The 15,877-nt window shown below is 40.4% G+C and overlaps 2 protein-coding genes across 5 annotated transcripts; one reads left to right on the top strand and one right to left on the bottom strand.

The window, feature by feature from the left end:
* Positions 1-378: 378 nt before the first annotated feature.
* tmem86b (transmembrane protein 86B) lies at positions 379-8,740 on the bottom strand. The gene is made up of 3 exons (XM_028456002.1): positions 8,541-8,740; positions 6,097-6,340; positions 379-1,475 (listed from the first exon to the last, which is right to left on the bottom strand). Exons 1-3 carry the CDS (start codon positions 8,589-8,591, stop codon positions 1,027-1,029), a joined length of 744 nt encoding a protein of 247 aa, XP_028311803.1. The 5' UTR covers positions 8,592-8,740; the 3' UTR covers positions 379-1,026.
* A 1,018-nt stretch (positions 8,741-9,758) lies between these two features.
* Positions 9,759-15,876, top strand: aspdh (aspartate dehydrogenase domain containing). 4 transcript variants are annotated; one of them, XM_028455998.1, is made up of 8 exons: positions 9,759-9,852; positions 9,950-10,007; positions 10,108-10,252; positions 12,395-12,479; positions 12,738-12,887; positions 13,071-13,294; positions 13,378-13,517; positions 15,749-15,876. In XM_028455998.1, the coding sequence occupies exons 2-8, from the start codon at positions 9,953-9,955 to the stop codon at positions 15,784-15,786; spliced, it is 837 nt and encodes a 278-aa protein (XP_028311799.1). In that variant the 5' UTR covers positions 9,759-9,852; positions 9,950-9,952; the 3' UTR covers positions 15,787-15,876. The 4 variants fall into 4 exon arrangements, with proteins under 4 accessions (XP_028311799.1, XP_028311798.1, XP_028311802.1 ...); XM_028455997.1 differs by having other exon boundaries at positions 9,771-9,829; XM_028456001.1 differs by having other exon boundaries at positions 9,773-9,852; positions 10,181-10,252.
* The last annotated feature ends 1 nt before the right edge of the window (position 15,877 follows it).

Here is a 15,877-nt window from a genome sequence, read left to right as displayed (position 1 = left end):
TAAAACTACAACATTGTATGGCCACATCAAATTCTGAGTGCTATGAAATTAAAGTCGTAATCTTTCAAGTTTGAAGTTGTTATATTTTAAGAATAGAGTTGTAATTTTACAAGAATAAAGCCGAATTCTAAAAAACTTGTTATGGTATAGAGCTCAGAATTCACTGTCGAAGTGAATGCACACAGACAGCCCTGAAGTCGACCACTTACAACCAGTTCCTCCTCCACAAAAGAGGCTATTTGATCCAAGTCCTTAAACTGATAACAGTGTGGTGATGATGGGCCAAAAGGCTCCATATTTCATTATATATGACATATAATTTCACTAAATGTCCAAAATTCTTCGTAACGCACGAGTGACCACATCACAGACAAGATACTGTTTGTATTTAAATTTTATTCACATAAAATTACATGATTTTAGAAATATTACGACTTTACTCGAAAAATGTTACGATTTTAATCTTGAAAAATGAACATACGACTTTATTCACATAAAATTATTTATTCTTGAAATATTAAATTTCATATTATTAATCTAAAAAAATATGATTGTAATAAAATACAACTTTTTCATAAAAGTATACAGCTTTATTCTGGAAATATTACAACTTTAATCTTGAAATATTATGACTTTAATCTCATAAAATTCCGATTTTATTAAGATACGACTTTACTCTCATAAAATTACAGCTTTATTCTCAAAATATTGTGACTTTAATATTAGAGCCCAGATTTTTATTTTATTTTAATGTGGTCCTAACACATTAAAATTCAGGTACATGAGAAAACAAATGCTAAAAAATGCATTGCCTGTATTCATGCCTATTTACTTGTGCTATTAAAGAAGACTCCCACTTTTGTACATTATATCTAATTATTTAACATTCTCAAAAATGAATAGTCATTTGTCAGTGGATTTCTTTCCCCCTCCCCCCATCCCAAGTAAAATGTTACCTAAAAGTATTCCCATAAATATTAATACAAAGAGAGCTCCCAGACTTTAGAGACTCCACAGAGATCTTGGTTAGGACCTCTTCCATTTTCCAAAGTCTTCCTTGTTCTCTGAAGCTCTTATATCACCAACAGCAATCAGAAGCTGTGCCAAATAATAAGTTCCCATGACAAAATACTGGCCATGTGCTATCTTGGCAGCATTGAAAACCTGCACAGCCAGTGACATATCAGACACCATAAAGACTAAACTTCCCATTAAAGTCGCAAAGCGGCGCGTCCTGATGGCTAAAGCACCCATGAAGACAATTAGAAAAATGTAGGCGCCCACAGCAGGAGTTACAATATCAGAGTCTGGTGCCTTCTGTAGAAATGGATATAGGTGGAAGTAAAAAGTTCCTCCAATCAGGAGGAGGATCAGAGAGAGAATTCTAGTCCAGGAAGAAGAGGAATATGTTGCATAACGACTGGAGAGGAAGGCTAGTGAGTAGAGGAGGTGAGACGCTGCAAATGCACCCATTCCTGGAAACACACAACAGATCAGAATTATTAGGTGAAACATTTATCCTTTCTCCAGACTACTGCATTAAACAAGGAACTCCACTATAACCCACAGATGAGCCTGAAGTTTGTGTGTAAAGATCAGGGTTGGGGTCAATGATAAATAATAATAATATTAATTAATAATTGTGGCATAATTGTAATTGTAATTTTAAAAATATGTTGCTGTTGTAATTGTAATTAAATTATAATTGAGTTTACATAATTGCTCCCTTCATAAAACGGTCAATCAGCGGGAGCTGACTCACCGGTTTATCCCCAATGCCCACATGACAGGCTGTGATCACCACCAAATACACTTTCACAGTGGAACAGGCTTTGCGCTTGTCAATAAGGCCCTGCAGGAATGATAAGATCACTCCCACTGGGCACTGAAAAAGGGATGTGATTTCCCTGGAGGCACCAACCCACGAAAAACTGTGTTATTTACAGAACCCCGCTTTCATGAGTAATAGGAGTGTTACGGTGAAATTTACGGTTACCTCGTCTTTGACTTGAAAACACACTCTGTGGTGATAAATGATGAAGACCAGACAGGAGAGATGATGAAGTAATAAAAAATGATTTAATCTAAACTAAATAAAAAGGTACAAAGCGGGATAGACAAAGAAGTGGTCTCCTCTGGCCAAAGGAGAGACGCGAAGAAGAAGGGACCAAAAGTTCCTTTCACACACATTTATACCCCACTGTCCCACCTCCCCCCTTCCACAGACAACAAAGAAGAGACCAGGGGGGGAAGGTCAGTCTGCCGGAGGTGACACCTCCGATGTCGGGGTGAAAGTTAGATGTGTGTGGGTGTGTGAGTGAGTGTGTGTGTATGTGAGTGAGTGTGTGTATGTGTATATGATGTGTGTGTGTGTATGTGATGTCTGGGGTGGGTTTGGACGTGCTCTGGCCTTCGAGATTGAACTGAGGCCAACTGACATTCCTTTAGAGAAGCTGTATCATGGGAGTATGGGTCCACTGACTTTGCCTGAAGAGGAAAAGGCATCAGACAGGCGTGGAAAGTTACAAATTGGGGTATTAAGTTGAATGAGATCAAAGAGCAAATATATGAGTATACATAATTAATCAATTTTGCCACCACAGGAGTAAGATGTCTCACTCACATTATGAAAAAGAACCCTCCACTTGCAATCATACAGAGGCCTAGTGGAAGAGGCCCAGGCACAAAGTGGAGATCACACACTGTGAGGGTCCCACCTCTGACAGACGGAGCCATTCAGGAGCCAAGCCCACAGCCTCAGTCGCTCTGGGTGTGGATGGAAGATCGTTCCCCCTGCCTGTGATAGCAGATACCTGCGCAGCGGGAGCTGCCATGGAGGAGCGCACAGCAGATGCTAAATCTCCACCAGCCGGTGCATGGCTGGCCAGTGTGGAGCCACCAGGATCAGTGCATTATGTTGCTCCCTCACCCTGGACAGAGTGGGGATGTAAGAGCCAATGGGGGGAATGTGTAAAGCAGCGCGCTTGGCCAGACGTGCGCTAGCGCGTCTACGCCGAGGGGAGCATTTGGGAGAAAAACATCACCTCGGCCTGTCCATAACGGGCCCACAACTGTTGCACCGCCAGAGGGTGTAACCTCCATTCCCTATATACCGGTGTGCCCCTGGACAGCAGGGCCGCGCCTACGTTAAAGACCCCGGAAATTGCTCTCAAAGAGAGGAGATGATTGCAACTCCACACAATCAGTCTCCACACAACCAGCAGCAGCAGCAGCAGTTGATATACCCTACCACCGTGGTACTGTCAGTCCTCACCAGGACATGATGTCGCCTGAGAGACGGGAGGAAGTGGACATTTCCAAAAATGCATGTGACAGCTTCGGAGGTCTGCGTCTTAGAGCCCCTCACCGACCTGCCCTCGTACACTCCACCCCAATCTCCCTGATGCACCAGGCACAGGAGAGAGGTGTGTGTAAGCATCCTGAACTTATATTTCCTGAGAAATCTGTTCAGAACCCGTAAATCCAAGATAGAGTCCCCCCCCATTTGGGGACCAGAAAATACCTGGAGGGAACAGGGAGGAGAGACTCAAAATAGGAATTGTAAATGGTGGGGGAGAGTTGATTATTTTAAAGTGAGAGTGAGATGTACTCAAGCCAGTATGGTGACAGATGTGAAACTTAGGTATAATGGTGGTGGCTGTGGACAGAGGGAAGGAGTGAGTAATACCTAAAACAGGTATTTGGGATTAAAGTGTCTAAGGTTAAACAAAGTATGAGTTTTATCCCACAGCCCAAAGCATGCCAGTGCATCGTAGACCAATAGACCAATGTATGTGCAAGAACAGCTATTGCAAACCCAAGCGCTGCCCCGTGCCCGAAGATGCAGCCAGGCCAGCAGAAAGAGCGGGGGCCAAGGAGCCCCAGGCCACCCCCCACCAACCCCGCCAGACCCCAAGAGCACCCCCCCGGGACCGGAAACACCCAAGGGCAAGCCCCCGGGCAAAGCCCCCCCGGGGGTCGACCACCTCCCATCCCAGCCCACGAATTGGCCACGGTCCAGCGGGACCACACAGCTGCCTGCTGCCCACCAGACAGAGCAAGCCACGTGGCAATGCCACCCACCAGCACACAAGCAACCGGCGGCCGTCATCGCAGGAAGGAGGCACTCCAACGGCACACATCTGGTGCGGAACAGCAGCCCCCAGCCAAGGGCGCATCGAACCCACCCATTGGTCCGCAGGTAGCAGGACAGACCTACCGGAATAGCTAGCACCGCCCACCAGCAAACAGCATCATTCTGAAGCGTACGTCCTGCCAGACAGGTCCAACTGAAGACGGTCTGCCCTGGTCAGTAGTTTTTTTGGGAGACAGAGCAGGCTGGCGTGGCAACAGGTGAGCCGCAACAAGCGGCTCCACCGGCAGCATTCTGAGCAGTCCGAGGCGCTTCATAGCTTCGCAGTCGAGTGTGGAAGAACCTGCCACATGATTCTCCACTGAAAGTGCGGTCCTTCCATGGATGCGCCACTTCCACCAACAGCTCCAGGAAAACGGGGAGAACTTGTCTCGGCTTACCTTACGACGGTGGGCCACAGGATGGAGAGGTGCGCCGCTGCGCGCCTGCACAGCTCCACAGTGTCCAGGCTTATGAGAGAGGAGACAAGTGTGGAAACTTCCTCCTCCTGAGAGGCAACAAAGGTGGCAGGCTGCTGGGAGCCCCAGCTGGAGCCATGGACAGCAGCAGAGTCCATAAGGGCCGTGTCCTCTTCGCTCGCTGCGGCAGAAGAACCGTGAGGAGGAAGAAAGGGGTTCTGGTCGGACATCAGACGGGCCAGGCTATGTGCGTTGAACGCTGTGCAGTGCTGACAGAAGCTGGAGATACTGACCGCCAGCCGGGCGTGTTCCAGACCGAGACAGTCGCAGCAATGTTTGTCTTTGGCTGAGATTTGTTCCCGCACTGACAGAGACGAGCCTGAGAGCATCCCATTCCCTCCTTGGGAGTAGCCTTGGCCACCATGGCCGTGCTTGATGCAGGCAGGAGAGCAGGTAGAACTAGCATGGGCTACCATGGATGGAGGCCTACGCATTCTGGAGCGTCAGAGATGCTGAGGACAGCGTATTGGTCCCAGACAGCTGCTGGCTTGCTGGCACGAAGCGTGTAGCGGGGCTGACACCGGAGCAAAACAGCTGCTGGACCAATGTGCACGTGAGCCCGGAGGCAGTGAGGGCAGTTGGTTTTAGACTACAACTGTTGTGCTGATGTGTGGGAGCTCTGGACCTCATTCTGTGCAGAGCTTGGAGTGGCTGGCGGTCACCGGAGTGAGAGAGCCGCTCGAGGACCAACATGCACTGAAGCGACAGAGTTAGAGGAGAGTTGACAGCCGGAGCTGGGACTCTGAGGTTCACTTAGCTGTGATCGGAACAGCACTTAACCGAGCATAGCAAGGTAAGCGTTGGCTGCTTCTCGACCTGTTGTGGTACACGCAATGCTTCTATACTTACCAGCGTCCGTCGACTGGAAACTGAAGATCCGCCTGTGGACAGTTTAGCTGATAAAAAGAGCAAGATGTGCATGAGAGAGAGAAGAGGTGTTTGAATGAGGAACTGCGCATCCACCCTCCCTCTTATAGAGGGTGGGAATGTCCCTGGTGGATGGACAGTTATTTCCAGCCAACCAGGGCTTGGTGTATTGAAAAAAGTGCTTCTGAGGGCTACAGGGGGTGTGTATCCTCATAGTGAGACATCTCACAAAATATTTTGAAATGGAACCCAGAATTCTCTTTCTGGTAAGACTTTATTTGAAATAAAATTATTGAGATTTATCACTATCTTGAGAAGCTGATTTGCGACCTGTTTTCATAAGAGACTCTCACAGAAAGCTAACACAAGAGGAAGGTTAACTTTTATTAGGATATTTATTTCAGGCTCAGTAAATGTGATTCATTGTAATTGAGTAATTGTAATTGACTTTCTGAGGATAAAAAAGTAATTGTAATTTAATTGTAATTGGAAAAAATGTTGCTCACTGTAATTGTATTTGAGTTGTAATTGAACATGGGTATTTGAATACGTAATTGTAACTGAAAAATGGAATTGACCCCAACCCTGGTATAGTTCTAGTGCTGGAGTTCTTCTTACCGTGCAGGAAGTGCTCAGACCAAATCAGGCACCAGTCTCCCACAGCAGAGAAGAGCAGGCCTCCCACCACACCCAGTACACTTTGACATCCGTTCCAGCTCAGAACCACTGCAGCCAACAGGAGAATCGGGGCCGATTTGACGGCAGCAAATATGATGGACGGCTTGGACTCAGGTGTCCACAGGTAGAAGTACAAACCAGTGGATGCAAAGAATGGAAGGAGGGAAAGGAAGAGAGCGCAGGACTGGAAGAAAAAGGAAAGGAAGTGAGAAATGTTATAGTTCCATTTTATTAAAACCAGTTAAACCTTGAATAAAACAATTAATTTTAAACAGTCCACACATCATAAAAGAGGCTATTTGCTCCAAATCAGTCTGTTTCTTCCATCAGAACAGACACTAACGTCTGCAAAGTGGCTTTAAAGTCCTTAAACTGATAACAGTGTGGTGATGATGGGTCAAAAGTCTCAGTATTTCACCATTTGTAAAAACCTAAAGAGAAGTATAATCTGACTAAATGCTCCATATCGCCTTAAAGCACAAGTGACAGGAACACAGACAAGATCCTGTATTTCAATTTTATTCTCATAAAATTACGACTTTATTCTCAAAATATTATGACTTTAATCCATACCTGTCAAGTATCCCGTTTTGGCCAAGAAACTCCTGTATTTTACCCGTCTTTCCCGCCATCTTCCCGTATTAGTATTTTCCCATAAATATTCCATATTTTAATGTAATAATAATTAAAAAATGCCTCACTAAACTGAACGTCGTCACTAGCCTCGTGAGAACTGTCACCTGAAATGGCCTGAGTGTCAGTTCTCACGAGATTAGTGCTGACAGCGGCAACAAACCCGGAAACAACTCAGAACAGAGATGATGAATGAAGATGTTCTGGTGAGAAAAACTAAGAACTCGTTTAAATACGTTGTAAAATGTGACAGAGAGTTTATCTTCATAAAGAGCAGCAGGATGTGACACAGTTACACGTTCTGTTAGATTAATAACTGAGATTTTAACGTCTCCCACAGGGGAAGCAATGACGAAGTCACCATGAAAAATCAGCCAATCACAAGCTCCACAAATATAAACTGCTTTATAAAGTGTTAAAGGATGTAAAGTCTGTAATAAATGTGTTTAATAAGTCATTAGTGAAAACCAGAGAACCACATGAGTGAGCATGAAAAATTATCAGAAAATATGTAATTAAAATAAAATGTAAATGTGAAATTAACAGTAAATATGCAACGTATTGACTTGTATATAAACTGTAAGTATATTAAATAAACACACGTGCTTCATATACACATTTATGTTTATATTTAGGCTGTTTTATAATTTAGGAATTAGGGCTGGGCAATATATTGAGATTCAAGATGTATCAAGTTTTGTATTTTGGCGATATAGAAAACTATATTATTTCATATATCACATAAAACAAAATACTAGTTTTAGGAGTCGCTGCTTTTACTTCTCAGAACATGTAAAGCTCATAGATAGATTAATGAGTGCACATATTGATCAGCTGTTTGGTAATAAATGTCCCTGTGTAGCATTTTGCATCAGCAAATTTAACCCAGAATTGTCTTTCTGGTCAGACTTTGTTTAATAAAATTATCTAAATTTATATTGTATATCGCCATTTTGAGAAAAAATATTGAGATATGAGTTTTGGTCCATATCACCAGCCCTAGTAGGAATGTTCACAGCATTTTAATGTTAATAAAGGTCGACCTACCAGATTCTAATCACATAATTGTATTTAGTAAGTGGTTGACAAGTGGGTATTTTAGATTTATTGTACATCTATATTAAAATATAAGTGATACTGGAGCTTGGTTGAGCGGGTGGGACGCTGGTAGTGGGCGCCAGAAAATTTCCCTTATTTTCAAAACCAAAACTTGACAGGTATGATTTAATCTTGAAATAGTAAGACAAATATTATGACTTTATTCTCAAAAAATGACAGCTTTATTCTCTAAATATTACCACTTAATTTTAATGTGGCCCTATTACGGCATCTTAATAAAACAAGCACATCTATAGTGTCATATTTTAATTTTATGTTACATTTGTGCCATTAAAGATGATTCACACTTTTGTACATCATCTTTAATTACTCAACATTCTCAGAAATGCATAGTCATCTGTCAGTGGATTTCACCCCCCAAGTAAAAGGTTATCTAAAAGTATTCTCATAAATATTAATACAAAGAGAGCGCCCAGACTTTAGAGACTCCACAGACATCTGTGTTAGGACCTCTTCCATTTCCCAAAGTCTTCCATGTTCTCTGAAGCTCTTATATCACCAACAACAATCAGAAGCTGTGCCAAATAATAAGTTCCCATGACAACATAGTGGCCACGATCCATTAAATTAAATGTCATTAAAACCAATTAACCTTGAATGAAATAATGAATTTTAAATAGTCCACACAGTACCATGTTTCTCCTCTGCCGCCTGTCATAGGCGTCTGTGTCTAGGATGTCCATCTCCCCTCAGCTGTTCTGACCCAGTTGATTAAAGCTGTTCTGTCTCTTGTTCTGCGTTGGTTCTCCACCAACCCTAAGTCGTCCTCCTTCACCCCTGGACTCAAACCTCTGCTGTCTTTCACTCTGCTGGTGTTCCTCTGTGATGAACTTTAGACTGTTCCTCGCTCTCTGATTGTAGTTTGATAATCAATGTTTTCACTTCCCTTGGACTAATAGTTCACCTTTAACCTTTAACAACCTAAGGCTGTATCTGTGACATGAAGGGGCAAAGTTGAACGGGATGATAACTTTTCTTTTTACAGTGATTTATTGTCATTTGAAGTGTATTTCATTGTCTCCAGTTTCAACATTTGTTAAAGATAAACAATATGTAAAAAGATATACCCTAATTCTTTTTGTAGTGTCTTTTGGAATTGTGCTATAGAATTACTCTTACTACGTTCGACAACAACAACTGTTTTTATATTTATTATTATTATTATTATTATTATTATTATTATTATTATTATTATTATTATTATTATTATTATTATTATTATCCATCCACTTGTTCCTTTTCTCAGGGTTGCGGGGTATTATTATTATTATTATTATTATTATTATTATTATTATTAATAATAATAGTGTTATAATTATATAGAATACTTTGTATCTTTGCCACATTTTGCCATGTGCTAACTATTGGATGAACTGTTGTTTTTTTTTTATTTGTACTTTGCTTTTTTTATTTCCTGTTTTTTCAACTCACTGTATTTTTTTTGTTATTGCTTTTTGACATCTTGTTTTATTTATTTATTTACATAATTTGTCTCAAGTAGTAAATGTGCAATAAGCAGTATTGAAATCATCCAGATATTATTTATTTTGGTGTTTGTTGTTGCCGTCTCTGGTGCACACTGGTGTATTTTTGCACCAATATTCCAATATGGTTTCTTTTCACCGCAAATGGCAATTGAACTTGAACTTGATTTAATGATATTAGTGTTATTGCAGGAGACGTATCAACATGATCTGTTTTAGATATACAGCCTGCATCTATAGATATAGATTTGATTTAGCAAAGGGAGGAGCCTGGTTTGTAATATATTTGTAGACCTGCAATAATTAACCACAGTCTCTGTGAGCCAAACTTTGTACTCTTATTACCCACAATGCTTTGTGTTATTGGTTGGTTGTGACACTTCGGCGTGGGGGAACACAGGCTCTAGGACCATCCAACCACTACAGCAATAAACAAAGTAAATGATTAAGGCTAAACAGAGTAGGTGGGAAGTCAAACCCAACATGCAGACACAGTGGGGTTTTTTTACAGGTTAATCTTTTGAGTTTTTATTGAGTTGTTTGCTTTTTCTCCACAGAACATGGAAACCGCTTCATCTCCTTTAAGAGTTGGGATCGTAGGATATGGACATTTAGGTCTGAAATTCCCCTACCATTAAAAACACCAACTTTATATGAAATGTTTGAATGTGATTGAGATAGTGACAGCGTCTGCTTGTGTCTGTGTGTATTTCAGGTCAGTTCCTGGCGCAGAGGATCCTTGATGATGGTCCTTACTTTGGTCTGACTCTGGCTTTTGTTTGGAACAGAAACGCTCACAAACTCAGAGGTTTAGTTCCCACGGAGCTCATTCTTGAAGATCTCTCATCTTTTGCAGTGAGGTGCAACATAAACACTTCTTTTAGACATGTGGTTTACTTTGTGTTGTTTTAATATTTCACATCATCAGCTTTACCAGTATGGAGGTGGATTTGTGTCTTTATTATTCACTCGACAAGACAGCAACTTTTCAATAAAAAAGAAATCACTTCAAAAATCATTTTTTTCAAACAAAAATGAAAAAAAAATTGTTCAAATGCAAAAAAACAAACAAACAATTGAGACCCAAATACTTTCATTTGGGTCTCAATTGTTTGTTTCATTTACTTTGATTGAAAAGTAATAAACGTTTTTGATTGAAGGACACTTTTTTTCTTTTTATAGATTGAAAATCGTTTTTTTTTTTAAATTGAAAAGTTTTTTAATTTTTTTTTTATTGAAATCATATTTTAAGTATTTGGGCCATATTATTGGTAGTACATTTGTGTTTTTATTATTCAATCAAAGAAAAAAAAGTGTTCAAACACGTTTTTTTTGCGATCAAAAACTTTTTTTCTTTGATTGAAAATATATATTTTTTGATTGAATAATAAAGACACAAATGTACTACCTATAATATGGCCCAAATACAAAAAAAAGATGACTTCAATCAAAAAAGGATTTTTAATCAAGAAGAAAGTGTTCAAATGAAATTATTTGGTCTCAAATATTGTTTGCATTTGAACACTTTTTTCCTTTGATTAAAAATATTTATTTTTGGTTGAAGTAAACCAGTTTTTCTTTTTTGATTGAAGTGATTTTTTTTTTTTCTTGATTGGTTAGGGCACAAATCTACCTCCATATACCAGAGGCATCATTTAAGGAACTGAACCTATTGTTCTTGCTTTTGTTGGGTATTTTCGGTTTTACCAAAGTCTCACCAAGATTTGCACGCACCTCAGGCCTGCTGAACGATTAAATATTTTGGCGCAATGAAAAAAAATAATGTGCTTACGGCGCGCATTAGAGACGCCAAAAATACGACGGAACCGCACGACCGGCAAGTTTGCCCGATTCATACAAAATTTGCCACATGTATTGATGTCACATGTATTCTTGACCCCGAGATGAACAAAAAGTTACAGTGATCCACGCCCAAAACCAAACAGGAAGTCAGCCATCTTGAGTCGAAGGTCAAAAATGATGAAAACGCATTTGCGCGAACTAGTCTGAGGGGCTCGATCCGATTCGCTTCAAACTCAGCCAGAACACTTAGGACCCACCGAAGATTAAAAATCATCAAAATAATGTGCGTATCATTAATGGTTTGGTTGTGGCGCTGCCGCAAAGTTACAATGCTAATTTCTGAAGCACGCCACAATTTCAAAAAACCCAATACTCGGTTACGCAAAGTTTAATTAGCCTCAAATTTCACACAAATGACATTTGTCCAAGCCTATTTATTACTGCCTTGAAACATGTCCCATCATGCCTTGCGTTTTTGACTGGCGCTATTTACGGTCATGTTCACTGTTAGCAACTATGGCACACAATAATAGAGGAATGCATAAAACTCTAATATACAAAGCTTAAACCGCCTCATATTTAATACACATAGTGGTTGTCCAGCCCTAAACAAGAATATATGTCATAACCTATCATGCCTTGCGTTCTCAGAGGCGTCTAACGCTAACAGCTTTAGCGGAAAGACGATACGTCTTGTTGACTTCAAAATAGTGTTGGATGAATCTTATAAGATGGGAGCAGGTCGCTGAAACATTCTGTGGGAGGGGCCTATAATGTCGCTGGACAATCCTTCGCCATCACAATCTAAATGCTGCATCTTGGCTATATTTTTCAATCGATTCACATCAAATTCACAGAGAGTGATTTTTAACTGGTTTTCCCTTTCATACTGGGTTTTTTTCGACTGGCGCCATTTAGCACGCCATAATATAAAAACTGCTTTATCTCATGTACAACGTTAAAACAGCCTCATATTTGATACACATGATGACTCTCCAGCCCTAAACAAGAATCAATGTGAAAATTACCCACCAAGCTTTGTGTTCTCAGATGGCACACGCCATAATAGAAAACTGCGATAACTCTCATGTGCAAAGACAAACAGTCTCGTGTTTGATACACATGGGTTACCAACCCCGGCCACTCATTCGGACCCTACAACTCCGCTCGGGGCTTTAATTATTTTTTCTTTTTTACAGGGAGTGTGATGTGATTGCAGAAGTGTGTCACCCACACATAGTCAAAGAATTTGGAGTTCAGTTTTTGTCGAAATCCAATTTTATGGTGAGATTTTCTTTCAACTTTAGTTTTTACTTTGGGCTTATAGAAAATAACAAGTGCACTACTTTAATTTATTTGTTTTAAATTTAGGTTGTTACAGTAAGAGATTATATTATTGAACCACATTTCTGTTGTTTTTTTGTTTTTTTTTTAAATAAAGTAAACTAAAACCTGTTACAGCTGAACACCCAAATGAGAAATGCTGACGTGGCAAGAATAGTTCAAAAGCACATACAGTACACTGTATTTTATTTCCCATAGGTGGGCTCCCCTTCTGCACTCGCTGATCCTGATCTGAATCAGAAACTGCGTCAGGCTGCTCAGCATTATGGTCGCACACTTTATGTCCCCAGTGGTGCATTATGGGGAGGCCAGGATATTCAGAGGCTGAATGATAGTGGGACGATAAAGGTAATATAATCTACCCTCAACACAGGATGTGGTGGTGCACTCTACTACTATCAACTATCATCCAGGTTCTTTTGTACCTATCCAATTATCAATGGTGGACTGAGGACTAATGATGGACTACAAAACAAAACAAAACAAAAGCATTTCTGGGTTTTTTCCTCTTCTCCTGCTCTCTTTTCACAGGCTTTGTTCATCCGAATGTCCAAACATCCGTCCTGTTTCCGTCTGACAGGAGACGTCCTGAGTGATTGGACGGAGGGTGAGGGCCGGCGTGTGTTGTTCAGAGGCTCAGTGGCAGAGCTCTGTCCTTTGGCCCCTAATAATGTAAACACCATGGCAGCAGCAGCAGTGGCAGCAGGAACGTTGGGATTCACTGGAGTTATGGGAGAGATTGTGTCAGACACAGCGTGAGTCTGTGTTTAGTTTGGACTCATTGTATTTATATGATCTTATCATATAAATACGTGTCAAATCCCTTCATGCTCCTCAGATTGAGTGACTACCATGTGGTGGAAGTGGAGGTCACTGGGTCCAATGGTTTCTCAGTTCACACAGTGAGGAGGAACCCAGCCAAGCTTGGTGCTGTGACCGGCAGTGCAACGTACAACTCTTTCTGGAACAGTTTACTGAGTGAGTCCTCTGCACTTTTTACTTCCTGTACTACGAAGCTGGATAAGTATATCCAGTATATCTCTCTGTTAGTGGGCTTCACCTAACCAAACATTCTCTATCAGAGAGCCCCTGTGCTACGAAGCAGGATATAATTCCATTCACTTAAGCAAGGTGATTTCAGCCTGGCTGTGCGCTCCTGTGACAGGGGTGGATATTGCAGCTTCAGACCATCACGATCACGGAGAAACTGTGCAGAGTAATTTACGTCACAATTAAAGCTGATATCCGGAGTTCTGAGGAAAGTCTCGTGTCCCACCCCCAACAGCTTCACTTCCTCCTACTGCCTCTGCCAATCTACCAGAAGCCACGCCTCTACTTTTCTGCATGCGGAACATAACAAGGTCTCATCAGGTTGCATTGATATAGGTCTATGGGTCAGGTAAATCATATTTACCTGTTTGCTGTTGTGACACGTGGCCGTGTTTCCGTGCACAGTTCTACATTCACTTTGATTGACAGTCTCAAAAACAGGAAGTCGAAGCCTATTGGCTGGGCGAACTCGGCGATCATTTCCATTTGTATAGGGGTCTATAGGGCAAAGGAGGGACTTATATACATTAGTGTATATGAATGACCACCGGCACTAGACCATAGTAAAAGATTTCCAAAGAATCATACATAAGATTTCTCAGAAACTCCGGATATCAGCTTTAAGGAATAATTCTTTGGAAATAGGAAGAATTAAAATCCATAATTCAGACCAAAAACAACACCGTTGCTACAGAAAAAGCTGCGGACACTGTTAATGCATAAAAACGTGAGATTATACAATATTAATCCGATGATAAACAACGCTCTGATCAGTTTCACTTTATTACAGCAGAGACATGTTTCTGTTCAGGTAGTCCTCCTCAATTTATCACACACACTGGGATTAGAGCACATTCACTGTAGTATGTTCCTGCTGATGCTAATGCTGACAGTGTCACTATAGCGTCTGAATGAATAAATGAAAGAATGAATGAGTTCATCTGTATGCAACAATGAGAATGTCTCTCCACAGGCTTCATCAGCTGACTGTAGATCAGTCCATCAGATAGAAATCTACACCTTTTCCTAGTTATTGATGTCATCATCAGTAAGAGAAAGGATTGCATTTATCCATTAATAATCTTTCTTTTCTAAACCCAGCTGTCAGATCTGCACCAACCAGGATCTTCTAACAATGGGCAGCTCATTTTCTAAGAGAACTGATTGGTTTGGAGGCGGGACATTTGTACTTGTTTATATCCTAGCCAGAACAAACCCTATAGGCCTGACCAGGTTTGGTGTTCAGCCTAAGTTACCATGGTGATTTAACCCTGTAAGAAGTTAACCAGTGTTGTAATAAAGCACACACAAAGTTAGCACGTTAAGAGAAAATCCAGTTTCGTAGCACAGGCCCTGAAGTTTTAAATAATCACATAAATTCCTTAATCTACAGAGTCGAAAACTGTGTTACTCAATGGTAAGATTATGATCTGCTGCTCAAGCTTCAACAAGTCAAAGCACTATTACCTCATTAAATAGAAAGCTAGGGCAGTGTTTCTCAACCTTTGGGTTGCCTGGAAATAAAATGGCTGAAAATATACATATATTATTCAATTATTATCATTCTTTACCACACACAACCTCAAACAAAACTATTCTATACTTTCTTGTTCTCAAACATAACTCCATTTCAAATAAAACGTATAATAGTATAAAAGTATTTGAGATGGCACATCTACTCTATATTTTGTAACACAATATAACAAACATAATAAAAACGTATAGAGAAAAAATGTCTCCGGGGTCACCAGAAATTTGTGATATAAAAATGGATTAATCACCTCTTTTAGCTTTAATTGTATTTATTAGAAATGTTAAAAGTCTTTACTAATTAGATACAATAATGTCACTGGTATTTTCTCAAATAGATTTTTGTAAAGAATAGAAAAAAAATGAATAAAAGAAAACATAACATTAACATTTGATGTGACATCATTGGCAAAACAATGTTTAAAAGACTATTTTATTCAATAATAAATGTGTGGCATTCATGTTGCTATGAAAGTGCAAGATTAAATATGCAAAAAAAAAAATAATTACAGTCATACTACAGTGACAGAATGTGCATGGAGAGTAAAAATAAATGCAATCATATTGTGACTTTTAGTTTCATGGAGGATTATTACTGCAGATTTTGACCTCTATACGTTTGTTTTTAGGTTGCAAAGGTCACGGAGGAAGAGTTTTCTTGTGCTGAGGCAGAACTGGGAGGAAAAAGACATGAATATGGAAGAACCCAAAGAGGACTGCATGCCTGTGTTTAATAAACTACATTCACACAAAAAAAT

Source organism: Gouania willdenowi, chromosome 8 (assembly GCF_900634775.1).
Source record: "Gouania willdenowi chromosome 8, fGouWil2.1, whole genome shotgun sequence".
NCBI classification, from domain to species: Eukaryota; Metazoa; Chordata; class Actinopteri; order Blenniiformes; family Gobiesocidae; genus Gouania; species Gouania willdenowi.
This window is presented reverse-complemented; position numbering and strand designations above follow the sequence as displayed.